Below are 14,458 nucleotides of genomic sequence, written 5' to 3'. Positions count from 1 at the left end.
CTACCAAGGAGGCAATGGCCAAGACATCGGCCTCTCTCGCCCCCTGGATTCCCAGGTCTTCTGAGACGCCAAAGATCACCACTTCTGAACTCAGGACCACCTTCACCCTCAAGACTTCCAACACATCAGCAAATCCCTGCCAGAATCCCCCAAGCTTTGGACAGGTCCAAAACATGTGGACATGATTTGTGGGCCCACCCACACACTGCTCCCACCTATCCTCCACCCCTTCAAAAAACCTGCTTATCCTAGCCACAGTCATGTGTGCCCTACAAACAATGAATACGGCTAAGCCTAGCACATGAAGAGGATACATTCACCCTCTTCAAATCCTCCTCCCATAGCTCAGCCTCCACCTCCCTCTAACTCTTCCTCCCACTTCTGCTCCACTACCCCAATCGGGACTCTCTCCCAGTCCATCAACTCCTTATAAATTTACGAAACTCTACAACTCTACCCTCATTTGATTTGATTTGTTTATTGTCACATGTACCGAAGTACAGTGAAAGGTACTTTTTTTTCATCTACCCCTGTTTTTGACACCACCTTGTCCTGCAGACCCTGGGACAGCAGGTAGGAAAAGGTCGGCACCTGGTTCCTGACAAAACCCTTCACCTGTAATTACTGGAACCCATTCCCGGCGGGCAGCTCAAATTCCTCCACCAATCCCTCCAAGCTCAAAAAGCTGCCTCCCACGAATAGATCCCCAAACCTCTCAAACCCTGCCCGTTGCCAGCCCCAAAACCCTCCTTCCAGGCCCTGCCCCCCACCCCCGCATCCCCCTCCCCAGGGCAAACGTATGATTCCCACAGAGGCCCAAACCTAGGCCTCCCTCAAGTCTCAGGTGCTGCTGCCACTGTCCCCACACCCTCAGGGTCGCCATCACTGCCGGGCTTATGGAGTAGCTGGCCGGCGAGAACAGTAGAGGCGCCATCAACCACGAGTCCTTGCAAGAGGCTGCTTCCATCCACTCCCATACCGACCACTCCCCCACAACCCACCCTGACCATGCCTATATTCGCCACCCAGTAATAATTCAATAAGTTTGGGAGAGCTAGCCCCCCCTCCTCTCGATCCCACTCAAGCAGCACTTTCTTCACCCACAGGGCTTTACCTGCTCAAACAAACCCCAATATCAGTGCATTCACCCTGCTAAAAAACGCCTTTGGAATGGAGTTCGGGAGATCCTGGAACAGAAATAAGAACCTCGGGAGAACCATCATCTGAACCGATTGCACCGACTCGCCAACGACAGCAGGAGCACATCTCACCTCCTAAAATCCCTCTTCGTCTGTTCCACCAACTGAGCCAGATTCAACCTATGCAGCTGCTCCCACCCCCATGCCACCTGAATGCCCAAATATTGAAACCTCGCCCCCACTACTGTAAAAGGCAACTCCCCCAACCTCCTCTCCTGCACCCTCACTTGGATCGGATAAATCTCGCTCTTCCCCATATTCAATTTGTACCCCGGGAACTGACCAAATTCTTCCAATATGTCCATAATCCCCCCCCCCCCCCGGCCAACAACTTCCAAAATATTTGATATATAGAGCAATAAATCATCCGCTTACAACAAGACCCTATGCTTAACGCCAACCACCCCCCCCCCCCCCAAACTTTTAAAGCTCTCAACAGCATTGCCAATGGCTCTATAGCCAAGGCAAAGAGCAATGGGGAGAGTGGGCATCCTGCCTTGTACCCTGATGCTACTGGAAATACTCTGAACTCACCCGGTTCGTTTGCACACGCACAATCGGCGCCCTGTACATTTTTTGTAAAGAGACAGGTTTGTCACCTGTACAGCACATCTTGCTTTACCCTAGCTTCTCTTTCCTTGTTGTATCTTGTACCATGACACCTCATCTAAGATTCTCAATCTCGGTGGGGTGGGGGGGACGTACTTCAATTATAATTTGAGGTGTTGTGGGCATCACAGAGGCATGGCTGCAAGGGGATCAGGGCTGTGTTCTAAATATCAAGGATATGTATACTATCGAAAGGACAGGCAGATGGGCAAAGGAGCTGGGTTGCATTGTTCGTAAAGAATGAAGTTAAATCGATAGCAAGGAGCGATATAGAATCAGAAGGTATAGAATCTCTGTGGGTAGAGTTGGGGAATCGCAATGGTAAAAAAAACTGATGGGAGTTATGTACAGGCCCCCTAACAGTAGTCAGGATGTAGAGCAGAAAATAAATCGGGAGCAGTGACCACAATATGATAGCATTTACCCTGCAATTTGAGAGGGAGAAGCTGCACTCAGATGTAACGGTATTGCAATTAAATAAAGGTAACTACAAAGACATGAGGGAGGAGCTGGCCAGAGTTGATTGGAAAGGGAGCCTGGCACAGAAAACAGTGGAACAGCAATGGCAGGATTTTTTGGGGAGTTATTTGGGAGGCACAGCAAAAATTGAAATGAAAATCGCTTGTCACAAGTAGGCTTCAAATGAAGTTACTGTGAAAAGTCCCGAGTCGCCACATTCCGTCGCCTGTTCGGGGAGGCTGGTACGAGAATTGAACCGTGCTGCTGGCCTGCCTTGGTCTGCTTTAAAAGCCAGCTATTTAGCCTGTGCTAAACCAGCCCATTATAATTCATCCCAAAGAGGACGAAACATGCCAAGAGGAAGACGAGGCATCCATGGCTGACGAGGGAAGTCAAAGACAGCATAAAAGCAAAAGAAAAAGCATACAAAGTTGCGAGGATTAGTGGGAAGCCAGAGGTTTGGGAAGCCTTTAAACGCAAGCAGAGGACAACTAAAAAGGTAATAAGGGGGAAGAAGATGAAATAGGAGTGTAAGCTAGGTAGTAATATAAAAGGAGAGGAAGAGTTTTTTCAATACATAAAAGGTAAGAGAGGCAAAAATAGACATTGGACCATTGGAAAATGAGGCTGGTGAATTAATAATAAGAAACAAAGAAATGGCAGTGGAACTGGATAGTTACTTTGCATCAGTCTTCACGGTGGAAGACACCAGTGGGATACCAGGCTTCAGGAGAATCAGAGGGCGCAGGTGAGTGTAGTGACCATGACTAAGGAGAAAGTTCTGGGGAAACAAAGGTTTGAAGGTGGATAAATCAGCTGGACCAGATGGACGACACCCCCAGGGTCCTAAAAGAGATAGCTGAGGAAATGTGGAGGCATTGGTGGTGATCTTTCAGGAATCTCTGGAGGCAGGAAGGGTCCCAGGGGACTGGAAAGGGGCTAACGTAACACCACTGAGGGAGGCAGAAGACAGGAAATTATAGGCCTGTTAGCCTGACTTTGGTCATTGGTAAGATTTTAAGAGTCGATTATTAAAGAATAGATTGCAGAGTACGTGGGGCAGCATGGTAGCACAAGTGATTAGCATTGTGGCTTCACAGCGCCAGGGTCCCAGGTTCCATTCCCTGCTGGGTCACTGTCTGTGTGGAGTCTGCACGTTCTCCCAGTGTCTGCGTGGGTTTCCTCCAGGTGCTCCGGTTTCCTCCCACAAGTCCAAAGACGTGCAGGTTAGGTGGATTGGCCATGATAAATTGGCCTTAGTGACCAAAAAAAGTTAGGAGTGGTTATTGGGTTACGGGGATAGGGCTTAAGTGGGTCGGTGCAGACTCGATGGGCCGAATTGTCTCCTTCTGCACTGTATTTTCTATGTTCTAAGTGCATGATGAAATAGGACTGAGTCAGCACGGCTTTGTCAAGGGGAGATCATGTCTGACAAATCTGTTAGAGTTCTTTAAGGAGGCAACAAGGAAGTTAGACAAAGGAGAACCAGTGGACACGATTTATTTAGATTTCCAGAAGACCTCTGACAAGGTGCCACATAGGAGACTGTTCAATAAGTTAAGAGCCCATGGTGTTCAGGACAAGATCCTGGCATGGATAGAGGATTAGCTGACTGGCAGAAATAACGGGGTCTTTTTCAGGATGGCAGTCAGTGACTAGTGATGTACCTCAGGGGTCGGTGCTGGGACCACAACTTTTCACAATATACATTAACGATCTCGAAGAAGGAACTGAAGGCACTATTACTACGTTTGCAGATGATACAAAGCTATGTAGAGGGACTGGTAGTATTGAGTAAACAGGGGGCTGCGGCGTGGGCAAAGTGGCAGATGGAATACAATGTGGAAAAGTGTGAGGTTATGCACTTCGGAAGGAGGAATGGAGTCATAGACTATTTTCTAAATGGGGAAATGCTTAGGAAATCAGAAGCACAAAAGGACTTGGGAATCTTTGTTCAAGATTCTCTTCAGGTTAACTTGCAGGTTCAGACGGCAGTTAGGAAGGCAAATGCAACGCTGGCATTCATGTCGAGAGGGCTAAAATACAAGAGCAGGGATGTACTTCCGAGGCTATATAAGGCTTTGGTAAAACCCCATTTGGAGTATCGTGAACAGTTTTGGGCCCCGTATCTAAGGAAGGACATGCTGGCCTTGGAAAGGGTCCAGAGGAGGTTCACAAAATTGATCCCTGGAATGTCGTATGGGGAAAAGTTGAGGACTCTGGGTCTGTTGTACTCGTTGGGAGTTTAGAAGGATATGGGGGAGGAATCTTATTGAAACTTACAGGATACCGCGAGGCCTGGATAGAATGCACGTGGAGAGGATGTTTCCACTTGTAAGAAAAACTAGAACCAGAGGACCCAATCTCAAACGAAGGGACGATCCTTTCAAACAGAGAGATGGAGGAATTTCTTCACCCAGAGAGTGGTGAATCTGTGGCACTCTTTGCTGCAGTAGGCTGTGGAGGCCAAATCACTAAGTGTCTTTAAGACAGAGATAGATAGATTCTTGATTAATAAGGGGGTCAGGGGTTATAGGGAGAAGGCAGGAGAATGGCGATAAGAAAAACATCAGTCATGATTGAATGGCGGAGCAGACTCGATGGGCCGAGTGCTCTAATTCTGCTTCTATGTCTTATGATTAAGGCCCCTCCCCGGAAGTCCTCATGCAAGGGCTGCATGGGAATTGTCAGAAAGTTCAAACGTCTGGCAGGCAATTAGCCTGCACCTAAATCATCCAATACTCCAATTTAAATTGAAGACTTTGGGTGCTTCTGACTGTCTTGACAGAATAGTTACCCAGGAAAGGTTACAAAAATTAAAATTATTTCTAACTCCTGGGTATGTATAGTACTGACCCCCATGATACCTGTCGACTACCCTCCCAACCCCCTGACTACCCTCCCCCAACCCCTGACTACCCTCAAAAATCCCTCACTGAGCACTTGACCCCATCCCCCACTCAGCACCCATCACATTCTTCACAGTGCCATAAAAACGGGTCTGCTTCCTTTCTCTCCCGGCTCTGTTGCACTCGACTGAAGGATTCGGGAACCTGCTGCACTGCACTCTTATCATTAAGCCTGAGTCAGAAGGTCATACATGAAAGGTGCAGTTGTTTTCCAGTTTAAGTAAATAGGAGCGGAGTGGCAATCCAATTTTTATTTCTGCTCCTTGGGAGTTCTGGCCCATTAATTATTTTGATTGATAGGCAAATTGAACCAGTCAAACCTATTACTTCAAGATAAGAAAATAAATGAGAAGCAAAGTTTTGTGCAGTTTTTGGAATGAAGAAAGAATGCCTCAAGTGCCTCTATTGACTATAGCATTCAAAGTGATACTGGATAATTTAGAAATAGAGACGGAAGAAAGAAAAATAGGATTACTTGTGAAGAAAACATGCAAAGACAAAACATGTGTAAATTATTCCCCAGATTTCCTAAATTTGGTGCAATCAAGAAATGTTGAATGGCCTATATCTTGTTAAAATATCTTGAGTTTCCACAGCAGTCACTAATCCTCTCAAGTGCTCCCAACCACACCACGCCACACAAGTTTAAAAATTAATAAAGAAACAGAAATAACATTGCAATGCATTTAACTAACACAACCACATCAAGCAGTGCTCCGGTGATGACAGTATTCTGCTGATTTGAAACACAATCCGAATTCTGTAGCACTGCAACTGATAAACTCTACAGTAGTTTCGACACTGTGATTCGTGACTTTGTTTCTGCCAGATCAATTAGGGAAAGTACCTATGTAGACAGTGAGAACAATATCCACTTCAATGGCTTTTAACAGTTGAGTTACCACCACTGTTGAACCTTTTTCTATCAGAACTGCATTTGAAGCTGCTCTGGAAAACAAATCACCTCTCTTAGGATGGGCCACACCTGCTGAAGGCAGCTATGCCACCTTGTTTACTGCTTGGCAAAGGTGGCTGGCAACATAACAGCGAATGAAAAATTGCACTAGATACAAAACATAATTTATTTTAATCCAGTTTAGTGTAGATTACTAATTTAGGGTTGCGACCACAGCTAGTGCTCTTAGCTGAGCAACTCAAATCCCAGAGAACATTATATAATTTTGTAACATTTTGTATTCTGAGAACTAGAAGAAACCCAAGCCCAGAAGCTTAGAATTCCAGTAACTCTTTTGGGATTTTAAAAATGAAAAGATATATTCACAAGAAGAAAATGTAAGTACACAAAATTAAAGGTACGCAGTTAAAACAAAACCTCACCAGAAGAAACCACATGGTCAGGACGCACAAACAAACACTTTCTTTATCCAAAACAAAACTGCTGTCGCTATAGTAAAGGTATGTCAGAAGACTTCTCAAACCTTCCCACTTTTGCTGTGGGAATCCCAAGAAAATTGAGACACAAATCTGCTTTCTGAAACAAAGACTTTCCTGGTTTCGGGGGCAGCTGCTTCAGATTTCACACGTTCCCTCAGCACAAAGCTGGTCTCTGGACATCTTCTCCACACAGCCAACACAACTCAGCTCAATATCTTTTCTTAAATATCCTTTATTCCTCTCATCTTCAATCCATTTTCCTCAACACACCTTTGAATTCAATTTTTCGAAAATATAAAAATATTTCATGTTTTCGTGTTGTTTCCCCATTGATGACATATTTAATAATCTTCCTTTGTTTACTTATAAAACCTTTGAGTTGTAAAAGTCCCTTACTCTCCTTTGAAATTTAATAATTGAAAAGCCAAGTATTTATCTACTTCCTAATGCAAATTTCTAAACCTAACCTATTTACTTATAAATCCACTTCACCATGGCCTCTTATTAGTTTGGCAACTTTACCCCTTTATTTCTCAATTCTCCAAACCAAGTTGTCTCTATTAACCTATCCCCAGTTTAATTCAATCTTTTATGCTCACTCACTCGGCCTTCTTTACAGAATAACACTATATTCCCAAAAAGTATAATAATAATCGCTTATTGTCACGAGTAGGCTTCAATGAAGTTAGTGTGAGAAGCCCCTAGTCGCCACATTCCAGCGCCTCTTCGGGGAGGCTGGTACAGGAATTGAACCCTCACTGCTGGCATTGTTCTGTATTATAAGCCAATGATTTAGCCCACTGTGCTAAACCAGCCCCTATATGTTATATAAATAACATCTATCGACACAATAGTTGAAACTATGGTCACAGATTCCATTTTCTACCTTTGGCAAGAAGGCCAAAGAAGTGTATTTGAGTTTCTACTGTATCATTAATGTGAATTAAACTAAAAGTAGTTACACAGGCAGGAGCATAATATGCACAAAACTGTCCTGAGTATACAAACATTGGGTTTTTGAGCTTCAACGGTCAAAAGAAGTACTTTAAAGCTCCAGCAGCAATCTGGTTTTAGGTACCTACCTGTCTGAGCTGTTCGAGTTTCTTCAGTTCCTCACTGTAGTTGTCAGGATTTTCACCATAATGCTTCAAAATATACTGAGAAATAAGTAATAACAATTTTAGAGCACAACAAAATAATCTTTCTTAATAACAATATAATACTGTTGCTTTTTAATTACAATATAATGTTAGCTGTGGCGCATACAAATCCCCAAAGGTCACCATAGCCCCAGTAACACAACTTTCAGAACCTTTTTCTTACGCACATTAGATTTAAAGAAAAACGGAAGGTTATGTAAATAGGATTATGAAAGATTGAGCATCTGGTTTCCTGTTCTATAGAACTGACATTGCATGTTTCCTTTCCTATCTATTTGATTGCAGCAAAAACACCTCCTGTTATCATGTGGGAAGGAAAGAGAAGCTATCAGCTCCATAGTCCACCCCTGCGAGGAATCTTCCTCTGAACCCCGCTCCAGGTGTGATGAAGTTAATAAAGGATGATCTTTTCAATACAATCACTACTTTAAAAAATATATAACCACACAACAGCTTGCTAATCTATTTGGGATACAGGCCTGCTTCCTTTGGAGCTCCCCAATAATTCTCACAATCCCTCTCCACCATTGAAATCTCAACTCATTGCTGACCAAATAATTGGTCACTTTTAATCTCTCCCTTCTAGCTCAGTATTTATTTTCCTCACCTCCACTTTTGGAAATGATGTATCTTACATTAAAGACATCATGCAAAATGGAAGCTGCCACTGCTTTGTAGTGGACCGGTGTTGATGAATCAGTGCACAAGCCACAAAAGAGTGGGAAGTTGGAAAATTCCATCCATGGCCCACAACATCGCATTCTGAGGGTCTGATCACAGTTTTACCAGAATAATAATGGATGGGGGAAATATTTTTAGCTTCTAAAAGGTTACAGTGTCACTGTTCAGTGTCAGCTATGGCTCTTTCCTTGCTTGCACTGTTTCCTCTATGCTTTGACAACAGGGAAACGTTGGACGGATGATATGCTGGATACTCAATATGTAATTATTGCAGATTCTATGATTATGAAGAAATGTTCTCTAATCCAGTTATTTATTCCAATGAGAATTTAACATGAAAGCAATGAACTTGGAAAGATACCCACATCCACAATTTTCAAATCTTCATCTTAAGTGCACAGTGAACTGCCACCTTCTCAATTAGGGAGGAGTAACAATTGCCATCTTTGCCAGAGATATCCATATTCATGAAATAATACAAAAAAATTGCAATAGGCTGGTCAATCTAACCAGCAATTTTAGGTGAATGTTTAATTTGCCCGCATGTGGGCTATATTCTGGACATTTTACACTAGAGGTGATAGCAATCATGCAGTATGATCATCAGTCACATCATTAGCATCTCTAGCTGAGCCACATTGTCAGATACAAAATGTCATCTAATCCTTTACATCAGAAAATGTTGAAACCACTCGCACACTACACCTCCCGAAGGTCCCCACCAGCAATTTTAAATAGCAACCCAAGTTTCAGATACTTTAAAGGAAAATAGCAAAATATATAGCAAATAATATTAGGCCCATTAGTGAATGAAACAAAATTTTAGGCTCCAGTAACTAAATATGGTACACATTCAAAATAAAAACCTGAAGGGTGTATGCGTGGGATGGGGTATGAACATCTGTAAGTACTTTTGCCATTAAATAGAAAAGTATTAATTATACTGACTTAAACTTGCATGAAAACATAAGGCAACCTGCTAGCTATACAATTCCACCACACCTGAGCTTTTACCAAGCAAGTGGAGTTGCTTTGTCAATCTTAGTGACATTGGGTAGGGGGTTCGATGATATAGGGAAGAAAATGAAAATGTGTATAATTCGAAATCTGTGCTTACGAGACTCCAAGCTATCTTTCTATTAGGGTTGATCTAAGCCAGTCATTTTCAAACTCAAGGTCGTGACCTGCGGGTGGGTCATGAGCGGGTGACCGGGAGGATCGTTGGGCCATTGGTCACGGCATCCCCTATTGCAGAAAGTGCCCAATGGCCACGACAAGCTTTTAAAAATGCCGGCCATGACTGGCCTCCAGAATGATGGCAGTCCTGCGCATGCATGCTCCCGTAGCAGTGCGCTGGCCTGGAGCCCAGCGAGTCAGACCGCCTCCTCCTGAAGTCAGCGGGGTGACCCAGGTGCAGATTCTTTTTTTTTTTTAAATTGAGGAAGTCTTCTCGCCAGAAGCAGTGGCAGACAGTAGGTCACGTACTCCGTACACTGATGGCACATGCTCAGGAAGCGAGAGATTCCTCCATTTTGCAGCTGGAATAATGCTGGTGGACCTCCAGATCCTCTGGTGAACAACCCATTAAGAAGCTGAAATCAGGAGACGGGAGAAAGCAGACGGGGATACACAACCCTATGGGGAAGGGGAGAGAAAGAGAGGAGGAAACTCAGGGGAACTACAGGGAGAAGCATGGGGAGGGGAGGAGGCAGAAAGGCCCCTCCCCCGAACCCACAAGGCCGGCAACAGAAAACATAAAGGGGGGGGGGGGGGGGAGAATAATAGCTAGAGGACAGAACACCAAGAACGATTGTATGTACATAAGAACTGCATGTGCTGTAAATATTTATTTTTTTTAAAACATTTTTAGATTACCCAATTATATTTTTTCCAATTAAGGTGCAATTTAGCGTGGCCAATCTACCTTACTTGCCCATCTTTGGGTCGTGGGGGTGAAACCCACGCAGACATGGGGAGAATGTGCAAACTCCACACGGACAGTAACCCAGGGCCGGGATTTGAACCCGGGTCCTCAGCGCCGTCGTCCCAGCACTAACCACTGTGCCACATGCCACCCCTCCGTGCTGTTAATATTGAACATAAAGTTTCACTGTGTATAATTGAAAATGCCAAAAAAAAAAAATTCTTTTAAAAGTTGAAATCAGGAACAAAGCAGTATAAAAATGATTTTCATGGGGTATGGGTTCATTAATTGTGCCAATGCAAATCAGGATTCAACGCTCATGTGTATTATATGCACAGAAGTACTGGCAAATGAAAGATTTAAACTCTCAACACTTCAAAGGCATTTGAAGACTAAGCATGGTGAATTCGAGGATAAACCTCTTGATTTATTTCAAAGGATGTAATGAGAACCTAAAACATCAGCTGAAGTCACTATCAGAAATGTAACATTGAATAACAAAGCAAGTGAAATCATGAGGACCAAGCAGGCTCACCTGTCACATTAAAGGTAAGTGAAAATGGTGGGTCGCGAAGGTCGGCTGGCGTGGGTCGCAAAGGTTGGTAAAAATGGGTCACGGGCAAAAAACTTTGAAAAACACTGATTTAAGCAATGTAACTAACTGTGGCTAATGGAAAGAGTCTTTAATGTCTGTGGGAGTGTGGTTTGACCATCAGCACCAGGAAGAAAAATATTATGGTCCAGCATGTGGCCAGACCGCCATCTATCGACACTGACAATGGAACACTGGAGGTTGTTGATAATTTCACATATCTAGATTTCACCATCTGTCATTTGATGATGAAATCAACAGGCTCATCACAAGCTGAATACGAGTATGGAACAAGAGCCTGGCTTAGAACACCAAACTGCCATGTCCGCATCTTCAGTGCACTCTTCTACAGACAAGAGTCACAAAATATCTCCTTAAATGTCAGCCACCGTTTCTCCACCATCTTACATTTTAACCTATTTTCCTAGTCCTCTTGGTGATTGGTTGGAAAGTCTAACTGGCCGATGCACTACCACGAAGAAACGAACGAGAAACCATATCCTACCCAGGCTCCCAGGTATGCCGTATCTCTAAAGCATAAGAGCTCAAGTGATTTTTAAAAATTATTTCAAGTGGTGTAGCCGCTGGCGAGAGCAGTATTTACTGTCCATCCCTAATTGCCCTCAAGAAAGTGGTGTGAGCACCCTTCTTGAACCACTGCAGTCCATGTGGTGTAAGTACAGCTGTGGTGGGCTGAACATCTTTTTGGACTGAAAACAACGCAGCATTCGCCACTGTAAAATATCAGCGTGAAACAGCTCCCTTAACCTGTTAAAATTTGAGATACTTTAAGTCTTTCCATGTAGATCAGGCACTTTTCAGGTGTGAAAGTGGCAGCCTTGGGCTTTGGGTTGAAAGTTTGCACGATACACAGCATCAGGACAGTCATTGTCTCAGGACAGTCATTGTCTCAAGACATTCTCCCTACCACACAACTGAGCAACATTGCGTTATGAATTTCAGTGCCAGTGTGATACCATATACATAGCCCACACGTCCCGCAGTTGGCTGATAGGAACATGCTATTTGATTCTTTGGAAGTTCATAATAGGCAGAGTACACACCATACTCAATCAGTCTGAGTTTGCAAAATCTGGAACAACATGTCTACTGTTGGATGTGATTTCACTATTAGGTAATACTGCAGATTGCAATTTCTGGATTGACATGCCTACCTCTCCCACAGTCACACCTTCTTGTCTCTGAACATGGACCAAATCTGAGGCATTTAGCCTAAGGGATATGGTTGCCTCCTGGAACAAGTGTCCAAGTAACTTTCACCCCCCCCCCCCCCCCCCCCCCCACCCCCCCCCCCCACCCCCTTAGTGCATCACAATGTCTGAAGCTGCGACTCATCAACTCAGAGCCAAAGTTCCTCGAGCTGCAGACACTTCTTGCAGATGTGGTTGCCATGGATAACTATTTAAACATTTTCCTTGTGTCTTATCTTTCAATTCCACAGTTCTTTTCCTCTCCATATTTCTCCCTTTATACTTGAATCGACATTGAATTAAATATTCGACCTGACACGTCCTGGTTCAAACGCTGCATTGCACATTGACACTTCTTAAATCAAATTGGTTTGGTAGAACCAAAGGTTCAGCCAAGTCCCAGATCTCTTCTAAGGGGTGCTGCACCATTTTGGCTCTCTGAACCAAAATATGTTACATTGCAAAATTCCATAGGTCTGTGGGCAAGTACAGAAAGAGGCCTTTTGAAAAAAGTGGTCGAACACTGGTGTTTATGTTCAAATTGAATTACATCATCCCACTCTTTCCTATTAACTCCTCCCTCATATACAGGTCAAAGTCTCCTTCTAAATGCATCAATGTCATCTGAGTTCCAAATTCTCACCAGTGTTGCTTTAACAAAATTATTCCTAAATTCTTGATTTACGAACATAAGAACAAAGAGCACAGAACAAGAATAGGGCATTCAGCCCCTCGAGCCTACTCCGCCATGTGATTGGATCGCAGTTGATCCGACAATCTCAAATCCGCACTCCATCTACATCCAATAACCTATCACAACCTTGCTTACCAAGAATCTATCCACCACTGCCATAAAACTTGATCTGTCTAACACAGGGGTGGGCAAACTTTTCGGTGCAAAGGCCACATTCAGAAATTCACAATTTTAAAGGGCCGCATAGTATATTAAGTAAAATAATTACTTCACCCGGTTATGATTCTGGGCGCCTCATATAGAACATAGAACAGTACAGCACAGAACAAACCCTTCGGCCCTCGACGTTGTGCCGAGCAATGATCACCCTACTCAAGTCAACGTATCCACCCTATACCAGTAAGTAACCCAACAGCCACCCCCCCCATTAACCTTAAAAAAATAATTTTAAAAATTTAAAAAAAAAATTTTTTTTTTTTTAATGACTTGGTGGGCCGCATTAAGACCTTTGGCGGGCCGCATGCGGCCCGCGGGCCGTAGTTTGCCACCCCTAGTCTAACATTTAGGCCCATTGCTCTGCAGTCACTCGAGTGGAAACAGTTTACCTCATCCACGATTGAACTCTATCCTAATTTTAAAACTTGTACCAGGACTAATTTCCAGAAAAAGGAGCCCTCGCCTTCTCAGGTTTTACTGATAGTTCACCCTTTCAATTATGGCAACCATATAAATCTTCTCCTTAACTTCCCCTAATGCTAAAATATCACTGTTGTAGAATGAAGACTAGTACAATCCCCAATGCTCCAAGCATCGACTAATTTAGACAAGGCAAAATACCGCAGATTCTGGAAATCTGAAATAGCGGCAGAAAATGCAGGATAAACTCAGCAGTTCTGACAGAATCGGTGAAGACAGAAACAGGGTTAACGTTTTAAGTCTGTAATACTCTTCATCAGATCAAAGAGAGGGAGAAACGTGGTGGATTTTAAATCATAAGAGAGAGGAGGTGGACCAAATTGGTCAGTGAAAGGGGTGAGCTAGTTGAGATTGCACAAAGGTGTTTAGGGCATAAGACAAAGGAAGTGTTAATGGCAGTGTTAAGGACTATAGAGGGTGCTGATAGTGGCACAAAGGCAAGATAAGAAACAGTATGTGAAAATAGCAGAACAAAGGTCAGTACTCCGTGAAAGCAAAACCGAAGAACAAGTGATAGATGGCCCTGTGGGGGTTGCATTGGGACACAAGAAAAATCTAGTTTAAAAAAAAGATGGAGGAGAAATGTTCACAATCTCAAAACATTGTAAGGTGCCCAATCAGAAGATGAGGTGCTGTTCCTCCAGTTTGTCTGGGGTTCCCCAGGACATTGCAGCATTCCAAGGACAGACACATTTGCAAGGGAGCAAGTTGCCCAGTTGAAATGGCAAGTGACAGGAAGGTTGGGGTCTTGCTTGCGGATTGAGCAAAGTGCTCCACAAAGCAGTCATCTAGTCTGTGTTTAGTCTCCCCAGTGAAGAGATGATCGCATTGGGAGCAGCGAATACAGTAGACCAAATTGAAGAAGTGTATGTGAAATGTTGCTTTAAGTGAAAGAAGTGTTTGGGGCCTTGGACAATGAGGAGGGAGGT

At 43.7% G+C, this 14,458-nt stretch overlaps 1 protein-coding gene across 2 annotated transcripts in view; it reads right to left on the bottom strand.

Moving 5' to 3' along the window:
- The window catches only part of ptpn23a (protein tyrosine phosphatase, non-receptor type 23, a), a 117,426-nt gene that overhangs the window by 88,999 nt on the left and 13,969 nt on the right, over positions 1 to 14,458 (bottom strand). For both annotated transcript variants that reach the window (XM_038808855.1, XM_038808854.1), the window contains exon 2: positions 7,654 to 7,728. In XM_038808855.1, coding sequence (XP_038664783.1) covers positions 7,654 to 7,728 — 75 coding nt within the window. The remainder of the gene's footprint in view (positions 1 to 7,653; positions 7,729 to 14,458) is intronic.

Source organism: Scyliorhinus canicula, chromosome 10, assembly GCF_902713615.1.
Source record: "Scyliorhinus canicula chromosome 10, sScyCan1.1, whole genome shotgun sequence".
NCBI classification, from domain to species: domain Eukaryota; kingdom Metazoa; phylum Chordata; class Chondrichthyes; order Carcharhiniformes; family Scyliorhinidae; genus Scyliorhinus; species Scyliorhinus canicula.
The sequence above is the reverse complement of the archived record's forward strand: the minus strand, read 5'-3'. Positions and strand labels throughout refer to the sequence as shown.